General features: G+C 41.1%; 1 protein-coding gene across 2 annotated transcripts in view; it reads left to right on the forward strand.

Moving 5' to 3' along the window:
• Positions 1-11,472, forward strand: part of clmpb (CXADR like membrane protein b) — a 387,744-nt gene extending 376,272 nt beyond the window's left edge. For both annotated transcript variants that reach the window (XM_061878756.1, XM_061878755.1), the window contains 3 exons: positions 1,713-1,835; positions 4,887-5,025; positions 6,228-11,472. In XM_061878756.1, coding sequence (XP_061734740.1) covers positions 1,713-1,835; positions 4,887-5,025; positions 6,228-6,564 — 599 coding nt within the window. In that variant the 3' untranslated portion in view covers positions 6,565-11,472. The remainder of the gene's footprint in view (positions 1-1,712; positions 1,836-4,886; positions 5,026-6,227) is intronic.
• The last annotated feature ends 2,561 nt before the right edge of the window (positions 11,473-14,033 follow it).

A 14,033-nucleotide genomic window follows, 5' to 3' on the forward strand; every position in this document is an offset into this window, starting at 1 on the left:
GCCACAAGGCAGTAGAGTGTTGGAAACCTAAAATGTTTAGGTATTCTTACCACAGTGTCGGTTGCTATGCAGAGTGGCGCTTTCCATCACTTTCAACAGACTGCATTGCAAAATGATAAACACGCCCTACAAGAAATAAAGCCGCATCAATCTCTTACCCACCGTATGTCAGCGAGGCGGTCACAAAGTGAAGGTTTGCACCATCCCATAGCGCAGGGGTATCAAACTCAAATACAGAGTGGGCCAACATTTCAAACCAAACAAAGCCGCGGGCAGAGGTTGAACAAATTAACCTTTTAATAGGGACCCAAACAAGTTTTGCATTGAATATTGAACAAGCAAAGCTTATATAACTTTATAGTGACATGCAAAATCGAGTTTCAAATAATAATAATAATTAAAAAATATCAATGGCATATCAAATAAAATTTAAATAAAAATTGAATGCCTTTTTTCGGCGGTGGGGTTGAGGTGGACAGGGTTTGGTGATAGCGGGGGGTGTATATTGTAGCGTCCCGGAAGAGTTAGTGCTGCAAGGTGTTCTGGGTATTTGTTCTGTTGTGTTTATGTTGTGTTACGGTGCGGATGTTCTCCCGAAATGTGTCATTCTTGTTTGGTGTGGGTTCACAGTGTGGCACATATTTGTAACAGTGTTAACCTGTATGGCTGTTGACCAAGTATGCGTTGCATTCACTTGTGTGTGTGTAAAAGCCGCATATATAATATGACTGGGCCGGCACGCTGTTTGTATGGAGGAAATGCGGACATGGAGACAGGTTGTAGAGAACGCCAAAGGCAATGCCTTTAAAGCCCACCCCAAATATTGTTGTCCGGGATGAAATTCGGGAGGGACACTGAACTTTGGGAGTCTCCCGGGAAAATCGAGAGGGTTGGCAATTAAGAGTGTTAGCGGTGTTACAGCGGCGGGCCAGCTCTAATTTTAATTTGATATTGCCTCAAGGGCCAAGTGAAATTACACGGCGGGCCAAATTTGGCCCACGGGCCAGAGTTTGACACCCATGCCATAGCGGATGTGTTGTGATCCGCTTCTCGGATCACATTTGGATTTCGGTTTTTGAGTCCTTTTGTATTCTTGGTTTGTTTTGGACTCTTCCGGTTCTAAGTTTGTGCACTTCCTTTTTGTTCCGTTACCATGGTTTCGTATTTGTTCTACCTGCTACTTTCGGTTTACGCGCACCTGTTTTCTGATTCCTGCCAGTATTTAAGCCTTCCTTCTCCTTTTGTTCACTCTGGACCTTTTGTTTGCGGTAAGCGACTTTCATGTGGTAAACCTCCTATGTCTTGTTCCATGCTAAGTCTTAACTTAGCTTTCCGTGCGCTAGGCACATTTGTTTTGGACTTTGTCTCAGTGCTAAGTTTTAGCCTAGCTCCCCGTGCGTTGGCCCGCGCTTTCTTTTGCCCTTTTCTGTCAGTGTTCTTTTGTATTTTTTGTATTAAAACAAGCTCTTACCTGCCACTCTCATCCGATCTGGTCCTCTTGCATCCCTAGGTGACAAAACGCGCATCAACATGCGCTCACCACATGACAATATGTCTGTAACCATGTCCTGGTGTCACTCCCACCAAGATCGTCTCGTTCCACGGCAGGAGTGCTCGTCATGGTTAGATACGTGGCGAGTTGAATTAGACGAGTGCCTGTCTTCTCCCGTCATGCTGACTTTGGATCAACTTGTTTAACTTCTCTCCTCCAGATCTGAAGAACCCAGAGATCGTCACCCTGAGGAACCTCACCATGGACAGCACAGGCGTCTACAGGTGCACGGCCAGCAACGACGTGGGGGAGGAGAGCTGCACCATCGAAGTCCCCATGGAGCGTGAGTCGAATCACAGCGGCGTTCACCTCACCTTCCGCCTGTCACGCTGACTGATGGCTATTGTTTCACACTGCAGATGGAAATACATTTATACAACCCTTTCTCCTTCCATTATGACCCTTCGATCCCCTCAGTGCTGCGGCACCAGGGACTGCACTGAGCATACTGGTGGTTACTGGTCACCACCTGTGTTCTGACTCTTATGTTTCATTGGCACGCTAATAGATTTCCTGGGAGAGGGGTGGGTGCATGGGGGGTTATGTGTACGCCAATTGAAATGTCGTGATGTCGCTCAGTTGATAGCCCGTTGAACTGAAGTGGTTCGCATTGATGTTGTCCACGAGTATGTGCGACACACCGTTTCAGTCAATGTTCCTTCTAATTTTTCATGTGTGTGAGCAAACGCAAAAACTCCTTGAGCATTCAGTGGAGCACATGTGAGCAACACCTGTAGCACACCTGTCCCAAACCTGACTAAATAACAAGTTACATTTCTTCTTATTATAATCAAATGACAGCAGTCACTTCAATGTGATCATTTTCTAAAAAAAAGTGTTTTGGCCCACTTACAATGACAAGAACAACCAATATTGTTTTTCAATGAGCTGTGTACTAGTAGTGTGTGACTGGGTCGGGGTCCTGCTTTGTAAATAACGTGTACCCCTTTCAGATATCGCATTTAGTTCCCATTAAAACATTCACATGTTGCACAATGAGATGTAAGCACTGGATCATGTGTAAATTGCTGTAACTTTCCATTTGTAAAACGTATATATTTTTATTAATATGTATTTAATATAATAACAGAATTTCATGATTAATATTTGTAAATTAAGATTCTTAATAAATGACAGTAAAATGAGCACACATTTGATTGGTAACTCATAGTGTAACGACCTGGAATTACACATAATATGCGGTATCGGAAATGTCCGACTTTTTGTGTGGCTGTAAACGCATCACTGGCTCAGTGTCATATGTGCATGTGTTGGCACGAGTGAGAAAGAGCGATCGCGGCTGCTGTTTATATGACAGAAGGCAAAGTTGGTTTTGGTCTGCTTTGTACGGCAGAAAATGACCAGCTTTGCTAGATAGAAATTGTTTAGCAATGTTTTTGGTCATGTGTTTATAAAGAGTTTTGCTCAATAAAGTGATCGATGGAATTCATGTCCTCTTCAAAGCATCTCGATAGACGTTACAATAATTGAACAGTGATAACGAAAACTGTTGTCTCTGTTGTGGCTTCTTGTCAGTTACTTTGAAAATTGCTTATTTTTTTTATTGGATTTTGTGCGCGGCATAGATTTGCCGTGGGGCGGAGGACTCGTGAGCAGTGTGCAATTGCACAGGCGCGCACCTTAGAGGGAACGTTGGTTTCAGTATCTTCCTTTTGAACCTATTTCTATTGTCAGAGTTCCACACATCAGGAGAAAATGGCCCATGTCATGCACAACATGACACAGGTTCTCAGGAGGATAAACCATCTCTAACTAGATGAGGAAATTCCTGAAGGAATAGCGTGTGAATGCTCCAATGCTGAGGTTGAACTGAAATCCTGGAATTTTCTTGGAATTGTTGACGTAGAGCACACCTTTCCTGAACTGGCTGAATATTTTGAAGTTGGAACAATTTGAATCAGATGAAAAATGTGGGAATTGTCGAATGAAAATCTCCGAAAAATTGTGGAATTTTGGGAAAAAAGCGGGAGTTTTTATTTAAATGGAAAAAAATAGAATTGTCTGAATGAATTGAAATGGGAGCAGCATGGTGGAAGAGGAGTTAGTGCATCTGCCTCACAATACGAAGGTCCTGAGTAGTCCTCAGTTCAATCCCGAGCTTGGGATCATTTCTGTGTGGAGTTTGCTTGTTCTCCCCGTGGCTGCGTGGGTTCCCTCTGGGTACTCTGGCTTCGTCCCACCTCCAAAGACATGCACCTGGGGATAGGTTGATTGGCAACACTAAATTGGCCCTAGTGTGTGAATGTGAGTGTGAATGTTGTCTGTCTATCTGTGTTGGCCCTGTGATGAGGTGGTGACTTGTCCAGGGTGTACTCCGCCTTCCGCCTGATAGCTGAAATAAGCTCCAGCGACCCCAAAAGGAATAAGCGGTAAAAAATGAATGGATGGATGACATAATTTTCACATAAAACTAATCTGGCTGTTAGCAGGCTACTGTATGGGCACAATTGGTTCTAAGTTACACAAATTATGTTTAGGTTTGGGTTAATCAGTCACACACATCTTTTAAAGTTTGACATATTGCAGCGATTCCTAGCAGCCACAAGACATTGATACAGCTGAGATAGACTCCAGCGACTTCCGCGACCACAAAAGGGACAAGCAGTAGAAAATAGATAGCTGGATGGATGAGTTCAAATGGTTGGTTTTGAAATTTTTCAAATCGGTCGAGAAATGTTGAAGTGAGTAATGGTATTACGGAATTTCGGGAAATCCAGGAATTTTTCCAGTTCAAAAAACAACTCTGTTTCTTCTCCTAATTGAGAGGAATGTTTTGACGGTGGAACGGTTGAAAAATGTGTCGGAGTAGTCGCCAGAAAAAAAGGGTGCAGATAGGGCTTTTGAAAAACCAGGAATTCTGCAAAATCCTGGAATTTCTTTTTAACTTGGAAAAAGGGTATTTCAAATTTCCAGAAAGGTGGAATGTATTGAAGATGGAACTGTTTGAATTGGTTGAAAAATGTGGAAATAGTGGAAGTTTTGAAAAATGACCAATTCATTTTGAATGGGAAAAATGTCCCGGAAAACCTGGAATTCTGGGAAATCTGGAAAGGGAAAGTCCACAATTCTCAAATAGGCCGAAAAGTTTGAAGTTGGAACGGTTTGAATCGGATGAAAAATGTGCAAGGTGGCGCGCGCCAAAATCTGGAAAAGAAGATGAAGTTGTTGAAGTAAAAAAAAACAAATTGGAGCATTCACACAACAATAAAGAAAGTGTTAAATGAGTAACTTGTTTAATTGCAACATTGGCTTCAGACTGTGCAGTTGTACCTCACCTGTGTAATCTAATCTTTACTTACTCTCATCTTTGCAGATGAGAGGGATGTAAAGGTGGCCGGTGCCGTGGTGGGATTTTTCCTGGGCGCCTTCATCGTCGTGTTAATCATCTGGCTTGTCTTCCGAAAGAAAGAGAAAAAGAAGTACGAGGAAGAGGAGACTCCAAATGAAATCAGGTAGGTCTTTTCACCCTGTCATCGTTACGAGTTCTCTTGTCCGTAGTGTGTGTGGCTGGAGTGAAGTCTCAATGAATGTGCAATTACATCTAAATACCACACCCTAAATAGATGCCTTCCTTTTCCCACTACAATAGCAGGTGGTGCCACCCGGTGTTTGTAATGTGAAAATGAATATGGCGGGTGTGTTACCTCGGTGACGTCACGTTCTGACGTCATCGCTAAAAGACCGATACACAGAAAGGCGTTTCATTTGCCAAAATTCACCCATTTAGAGTTCGGAAATCGGTTTAAAAAATACATGTTCTTTTTTCTGCAACATCAAGGTATATATTGATGCATGCATAGGTTTGGTGATAATGTTCCCCTTTAAACAAACAAGTTTGTTTAGCTTTTTCAGATGATTACTTACAACGTTTTCCAGTCAGCAAAATAAATTCACATTCACCCAGTAGTTGCAACTTGATGCTTTTACTTGTATAGTACAGTTGGTTCACCCTTGCTGTAAATGTGCTTCCCCAAGGTATTGTACGACAGATCAGCTGTGGTGATATGAATGACATCTTCTTGCAGTACTTGGTCTTCACAAATGTTAGGTGGTTTACATGCAGAGGATGTTTGTTTAGCAAAGATGGGTTCTGGTTAGAGGCAGCTCCCTCCATCAGTGTGTGGAAATGTGTGTGTGAATGGGTAAATGTGGAAGTAGTGTCAAAGCGCTTTGAGTACCTTGAATGTAGAAATGCGCTGTACAAGTGCAAATATTAACTGTCCGTTTATTGTAGTGTGCCAGCTGTACTACTACAAGAGTACACCTTTTCTATTGTTTCATTAAAAATAAAACAGCAAAGTCCATTTGGCTGTCATCTGTTTTAATTATGAGACACAAGTGTGTCAAAGTCATGATTTTTTATTTCATGCTTGAAATGAGAAATTATTACTTTGAAAAAGCAGTTTTATACTTGTGAGTGTTGATGACACAGCTTTGCAACCGTTGATATTCTAGTTTCAAGCATGTTTTACTCAATATAGGTCATAACATCTCAGCAACAAGCTGTAATATCTTACAGAGATAATTTAGGACCAAAACACTTAAAACAAGTAAAATAATAAAATAAGCATTTATCACCCTTATTTGAGATATTCAATCTTACTTAGAGTTCAGTTTTTGCAGAGTGTACTGATGTTGTTTTTCCGCCCCATAGAGAAGATGCAGAGGCTCCCAAGGCCAAGCTGGTGAAACCAAACTCCCTGTCCTCGTCCCGCTCCGGCAGCTCACGCTCGGGCGCCTCCTCCACCCAATCGATGGTGCACAACAGTGCCCAGCGTGGCCACCGCCCCCGCCCGCCTGCAGTGGCGGCGCTCAAGGAAAACGGACAGCCTCCCGGCTACCCTCAGTCGCCTCCATCCTATGCCACGGTGGTCCCGTCCAAAACCTCCGAGGCCCCTGCCACTCCCAAATACAACTCCAGGAATACATCCGGGCCGACACCCCCCACCCTCATGGTCCCCGCCCAGACCAAGGCCTTTCAGACTGTGTAGGACTGAAAACTCGCTCTTTCCTGCAGCCACGCCAGATTCCCGTCCCTTGAAACCCCTTAAACCCTGCACCTGCCCTCCCAAAGACTGAGACTCTTCCATAAACAAAGAATTGCAACTAGTTAAAAGGAAGAAATCAATACTATAAGTCCAAAAGTTCTTCTAATGAATGCATACTTTAAAGGGAAATGCTCGCCCCCAGCTGAATTCCACGAGGACAGCGGCACTGTTTGTGTCATGTCTCATGTGCGGAAAGCTGGAAGGACCCCTAGTCAAGTATTTATCTCGTCCAAATTTTAGGCATGTAACAGAAATGGGGCAAAATGCGGGTGAAGTTGGCCATGAGACATTATGATGGCGGCTTCAGTTTTCTTCTCTTGGATTCTTCCAGCACTTGCTCCGAATCCCCAGTTGACTCCCGTGTGTGTGTGCGAGTGTGTGTGTGTGTGTTTGTGCGTGTGTGTGTGTGTGTCACCCAACCTCCAGACCCCTCATGTTCCCATTGAGGAACTCACAAGGAACCTCCTCAGACTGACTCATCTGACTGAACGGCCCATTTGCTCTACCACCAGCAGGGCAATCTTCAGGTATCAGGATGTAGCAACAGCAGAGTGGCCCTGCTCTTTCTCTGGGTACTGAACACCTTAGTTGACATAAATAGCATACATATTAGGCCTATAGCCAGACCATGCTTCCAATGTAAGGGATGAGCAACTATTAGTGCAATTTAGTTTTTTCATTCTTTCCCTTCTAGGGCTGTAACGGTACTCCGTAATCACGGTTCGGCACGTACTTTGGTTTTTAAGTGACGGTTCAGTTCGAGGTAAGGGATGTATTTAAGCTCGGGCTCCTCCACTCGTTGTGTACCGGGTGGGAATTCAGTACGCCAAAAAATAACTGGAGATTCCGAAGACATGTACCGTTACACCCCTAGTCTCTTCTGTTCAGCTTGTCATAATACGAAGTGCCACCGATCCTGAGAATGGGTTCTTTTATTTTGGTGAAGTTTTTGTTCCGATTGCTGCATTTCAGAAACCAAAACGTGTCACCATGAATGTGTGATGGATGAGGATGGTTGTAGCTCCCTGGAAGAACCTTTTCACACCATCCCTCTCTTCAAAGTGGAAATAGTCGACGTGATAGTGGAAAGGTTCTCTGAATGAAGGTATGAAGAGTGTATGCTATCATTGTTTCCCTGGCACTCGATGGTTCTTCTGGGTCATTGGTCCGTCTGCGCGATCAGCCGATCCCCCCCCCTCCCCCTTTCGTCACGTCGTCACGCAGACCCAGTGCAGTTTGATTGAAAGTAGCTGAAAAAAAAATAGGGCAAGTAGCCTAACTATCTAGTGTGCCTTTGCAATCCTTTATTCTTTTTTCTTTCTCTTTATCTCACTCGGCTTAGAAGGTCAATAGCAGCAAGTATTGACCCAGCTCCAATAACTTCGCCTCGGAGGCAGCCCAAAGTGGGGATGGGTAGGGCGGGACGAGGAGTACGAAGCAGTGTCCAATCCCACGCCAAGGGACAATGTACTGTACATTCTGTAATCAGTCTTGTTTTGTATTGTACATACAGATAAATATATGCACATGATGTCAATGAATTCAATACTTAGGAGTAAACGGGAGGGGAGTTCGCTCCCTGACACCGTTTAGAGTCGGACAGAAGACCCAAAGGTGAATTTAAAACATGTTACATGGCGTTCTAGGTGACTGGATAAAGAACTGTGTATACCACTGTCAGGAGCACATGGACACCATTGTGTTTAATGATGTTTTCCCAATGTGCCACCCTGTCGGACTGGGATTCTGCGATTGGATTAACATAAGAAAAGGAAAACAGCTGTTTTAATTAAATTGTAATGTTTAATTCAAAGCTACCAGGAAACCTTCAAAGTTGAAAACATTCCATCTTTCTGTTTGTTCTCATTTAAAAACAAAGCTGAATTATAAATGAAGTCGTAATCCGTTTGTCTTTGTTATTAATGTTGACTTACGTCGCTTTTCCACTGCACGCTACCTGCGCCTGTTTACTGCTAATATGCTAATAAAACAAAACAATTAAGGACAACAAGAGTCCCCTGTAGTTACTTCTCAGTTTTAGGAGACTATTTTTTTTCCAAGGGGAGACTATAGACAATAAAAATACGAAGCACTGAAGCACAGTGGATACTATTGTGAGTAGTGCTGCACATTATGGAGACAAATTGTATCCAAGAGGACACTGAGGGCAGCAGCAAAATGGAAACAATGCTGAACGTCGAAGGAGACAATTGTCATTTTAGAAGAAACTGACGGTGTTGACAAAGGGACAAAGAGACTGAGGAGTACAATGTTCCACATTGAGGAGACATGTTTCTATCTAAGAAGAGTCTACAAGAAGTGGTAAAAGGCCGGCTGCAGCAAAGTGGAGACTGTGGAGTATAATTTTACACATTAAGGAGACATGTTGTATCTAAGAAGAGACTAAGGGCAGTGGGGAATGGCCTGTTGCAGCAAAGTGGAGACCATTGAGTGCAATGTTGCACACTAAGGGGAATCGTTTTGTTTATCTAAGAGGAGACTGAGGGCAATAATAAATGCCTGTTGCAGCAAAGTGGAGACTGTGGAGTGTAATTTTGCACATTAGGAAGAAAGAAGAGTTGTTTTGTTTATCTAAGAAGAGACTAAGGACAGTAGTAAATGCATGCTGCACAATAGTGGAGACAGTGGAGTATATAGCTGTAAACTATATAGATCAATTTTACCCTAAAGGAAACTGAGGGTCCGCAAAACTAAACACTGCAGCAAAATGGAGACTGATGTTTTAAATAAATGATAAATGGGTTGTACTTGTATAGTGCTTTTCTACCTTCAAGGTACTCAAAGCGCTTTGACACTACTTCCACATTTACCCATTCACACACACATTCACACACTGATGGAGGGAGCTGCCATGCAAGGCGCTAACCAGCACCCATCAGGAGCAAGGGTGAAGTGTATTGCTCAAGGACACAACGAACGTGACGAGGTTGGTACTAGGTGGGGATTGAACCAGGGACCATCGGGTTGCGCACGGCCACTCTCCCACTGCGCCACGCTGTCGCACATTAAGGAACATTTGTTTGTCTAAAAAGACAATGAGGGCGGTGGTAAATGGCCTGCTGCAGCAAAGTGGAGACTGTGGAGTATAATGTTGCACATTAAGGAGACATTTTTATCCAAGAAGAGACTGAGGGCAGTGGAGAATGGCCTGTTAGAGCAGAGTGGAGACTGTGGAGTATAACGTTGCACATTAAGGAGCGTTGTTTTGTTTATCTAAGAGGAGACTGAGGGCAGTAGTAAATGCATGCTGCACCATAGTGGAGACTGTGGAGTATAATGCTGTAAGCTTTATAGATCAATTTTACCCAAAAGTAAACTGAGGGGCCGCAAAACTAAGCACTGCAGCAAAATAGAGACTGTGGAGACTAATGTTGGATATTAAGGAACATTTGTTTATCTAAAAGGAGAATGAGGGCAGTGGTAAATAGACTGCAAAGTGTAGATTGTGGATTAAAATGCTGCACATTGAGGAGCAGGTTTTTATCCAAGAGGAGACAAAGGGCAACAGAAAACCGTAACACTACAGCAAATAAGAGACTGTAGCTATAATGTAGAACATTAAGGATACAGTATTTCATCTGAGAAGAAACTGAGGTCCGTGGGCAATGGCCTGCTGCAGCCAAGTGGAGATTATGGATTGTAAAACTGCAGACTCCCAAGCTAAAGTAGTGCAACAGGGCAAGCTGTTGTTTGCAAGCGACCTGCAGTGGAAAAGTGTCATGGTTGTCAACTTTGGAGGTTCCACCACGCGAATCATTTATCTTTTTTTCAGAAAGTGGAAAATATCACACAGGAAGAAATATTTCAACTAAAAAATGGCAACAACAACAAAAAAGCAAACATGTATTTTGACTTCACAATGCGGGACTTCACTGACTTGTTAAGGAGGGTAAAAAAAACAACTTTTATATTCAACGCCAGTTCATATCTGACCAGGGAAGCTCGCGTGTGTGTGAGCGTGTGCATGTAAGTGGAAGTGTGTGTGTGTGTACGGTGTGGGTGTGTGCATGGTAATTCAGTATAAGCCCTCGGGCCACACCCACACACTCGACTGTTGGCCATTGAGTGGGCGAGAGGTTGGGGGGGGCAAGGCTTTTTTGAGCAATGATATGAATGCAGACTGGCAGTATTTTTCATTTCCATTGACTCATAAGCCAGTTGAAGCTGGCCTCACAGAGGGAGTCTTGAGTCATGTACATAATTCATACTGTTGCTGCCCGCCTTGCTGGCGCGGCCCCATAAATAAGACGATACGCTCGTGCAAACACGATACGGTTTGCGTGCGGGCAAAAGTGTTGGGACCCTCATCAATTATGGAGTCGGAGGACAAAAGCACATGACTTCTGACCTCCGTGGAATGGAATCCAAAATAGGATATGATAACATCATCACTGTTTTTAATGCAAATAATTAAGAGTGACATTAGTTTGCATGCAGTAGGAATTAGAAAGTAAACATTATGAAATGTATGACACACATGGGCTCATATTTAATCAATTAACGAAGAATCATTGAAAACGAACACGGTAACTTTACCGGTAAATCAAATTAGTCTGTGCTCTCTTTGTCTCCCACTTTCAAACAGGGTACAGAAGACTTCATTATGTGCATCTCTCTCAGCATCTAAACGTGTCGTTCAATAGCAGAAATAACTAAACAAAGTCAACTGTCTTGTACGTGATTCACAACTTTTGTCTCTGTGGGTGGAGGCGGGACTACGAGCGTAAAAACACACAGGACACACGAACAGGTCCTCGCTAGTTGTTGATAGGAAAACGTAGAGATCGACACTGATTATCAGGGCCGATATTTGGCCTATTGAAATATATATATATATATATATGTGTGTGTGTATATATATATGTACATATATGTGTATGTATATATATATATATATGTACATATGTGTATATATATGTACATATGTGTATGTATATGTACATATATATATATATATATATATATATATATATATATGTATATATATATATATATATATATATATACACACATATATGTGTGTATATATATATATCTATATATATATATATATATATATAGATATATATATATATATAGATATATATATACATACACACACATATATATGTATGTATGTATGTACATATATATGCATCTATATATATATATATCAGTACATATATATATGTTTGTGTATATATATATACATACATACATACATACACACACACACACACATATATATATATATACATTATGTATATACATATATATATATATATATATATAAATATATATATATATATATATATATATATATATATATATATATATATATATATATATATATAAAATCAAGGTTTTTGTGGTTTATCTTATACAGTGCTCAATACCGGGTGTAGAGCGGGATATACGTTAGGTCAGGAAATAACACCTGCAAAATAGGCTTGTAGGGATGATATAGTCTCTGTGTTTTTTCCTGACACATATACACATATGTAAATATAAAAATATATACACATACATATAGAAATATATATACATATAAATATACAGTCGCAATCAAAAGTTTACATAATGTCATGGCTGTCTTGAGTTTCCAATATTTTCTACAACTCTTATTTTGTTGTGATAGAGTGATTGGAGCACATACTTGTTGGTCACAAAAACATTTATGATTTTTTTATTTTATTTTTTATTAATTTATTATGGATCTACTGAAAATGTGCGCAAATCTGCTGGGTCAAAAGTATACATACAGCAATGTTAATATTTGCTTACATGTCCCTTGGCAAGTTTCACTGCAACAAGGCGCTTTTGGTAGCCATCCACAAGCTTCTGCTTGAATTTCTGACCAATTCTTCTTGTCAAAATTGGTGCAGTTCAGTTAAATGTGATGGTATCCTGACATGGACTTGTTTCTTCAGCATTTTCCAGGCGCTTAATTCAGGAGTTTGGGATAGGCTTTCTAAAATCTTAATTTCTAGCCTGATTTAGACATTCCTTTACCACTTTTGACGTGTGTTTGGGGTCTGAATTTCACCAATTTTGTCAAGAGGAGCTTGTGGATGGCTACCAAAAGCGCCTTGTTGCAGTGAAACTTGCCGAGGGACATGTAAGCAAATATTTACATTGCTGTATGTATACTTTTGAACCAGCAGATTTGCTCACATTTGCAGAAGACACATAATAAATTCATAAAAGAAGCAAACTACATTAATGTTTTTTGTGACCAACAAGTATGTGCTCCAATCACACTATCACAAAAAAATAAGAGTTGCAAAAAGTATTGGAATCTCAAGACAGCCATGACATTATGTTCTTTACAAGTGTATGTAAACTTTTGATCGCGGTTGTATGTGGGATCTGAGGCGAGGATGTATTTGTGGCTTGTGCAGCCCTTTGAGATATTTGTGACCAAGGGCTGCACACATCAATACACTTTGATTGATTGATAGATTGATTGATTGATTGAATGATTGAAAGATACATTCAGAGTACTAAATCAAGGTGTCCCAATGCTTTTGTCCATATCGAGCATACACACACACACACACACACACACTCTCACACACATTCTTGTATTTTTGACCTTCTTGAGACCTCTGAAAAATGCCTTCTTCTTTAGCGCCACCTTTTCTAGATATATAAAGATTTGTATTTACAACATTAATAATATACACAAACAATGCTAATATAAAATGGTAAGCTTTTATTTTATGTTTTTTAATCTGTAATTGGTTTTTAATCTTTGTTATTTACTTCGATGTATTACAGTATCCCCCTATATTGGCACTCAGCATCAAGGGTTGGAATTGGGGGTTAAATCACCAAAAAGTGATTCCAGGGCGCGGCACCGCTGCTGCTCACTGCTCCCCTCACTTCTCGGGGGGTGATCAAGGGGATGGGTCAAATGCAGAGGACACATTTCATGACACCTAGTGTGTGTGTGACAATCATTGGTACTTTAACTTTAACTTATATACATATTTATTTTATTATTTTTGTAAATTTTGGCTAAAAGGGGGCACATTTAATTTTCTTTCACACACTCATTATTACATATGTTGGCCAGACGGGGGAGCACTTCAAATGTTGTACAGACTTGTTATTTCATATGTTGACCAGAGGGAGGAGCACGTTTAAAACCGACACACAGTCAATTTGAGACACCCCATCCTTTTTGGGACCACCCTAATGTTGATAGATTTCACCCCCCGGGGTGCAAATGATACATTCTCTATTACAGTGGTTCTCAAACTTTTTTCAGTGAGGTACTCCCTGTGAACATTTTTTTTTAATTCAAGTACCCCCTAATCAGAACAAAGCATTTTTAGTTGAAAAAAAGAGATAAAGAAGTAAAATACAGCACTATGTCATCAGTTTTTGATTCATTAAATTGTATAACA

Source organism: Nerophis ophidion, linkage group LG18 (genome assembly GCF_033978795.1).
Source record: "Nerophis ophidion isolate RoL-2023_Sa linkage group LG18, RoL_Noph_v1.0, whole genome shotgun sequence".
Taxonomy (NCBI): Eukaryota; Metazoa; Chordata; class Actinopteri; order Syngnathiformes; family Syngnathidae; genus Nerophis; species Nerophis ophidion.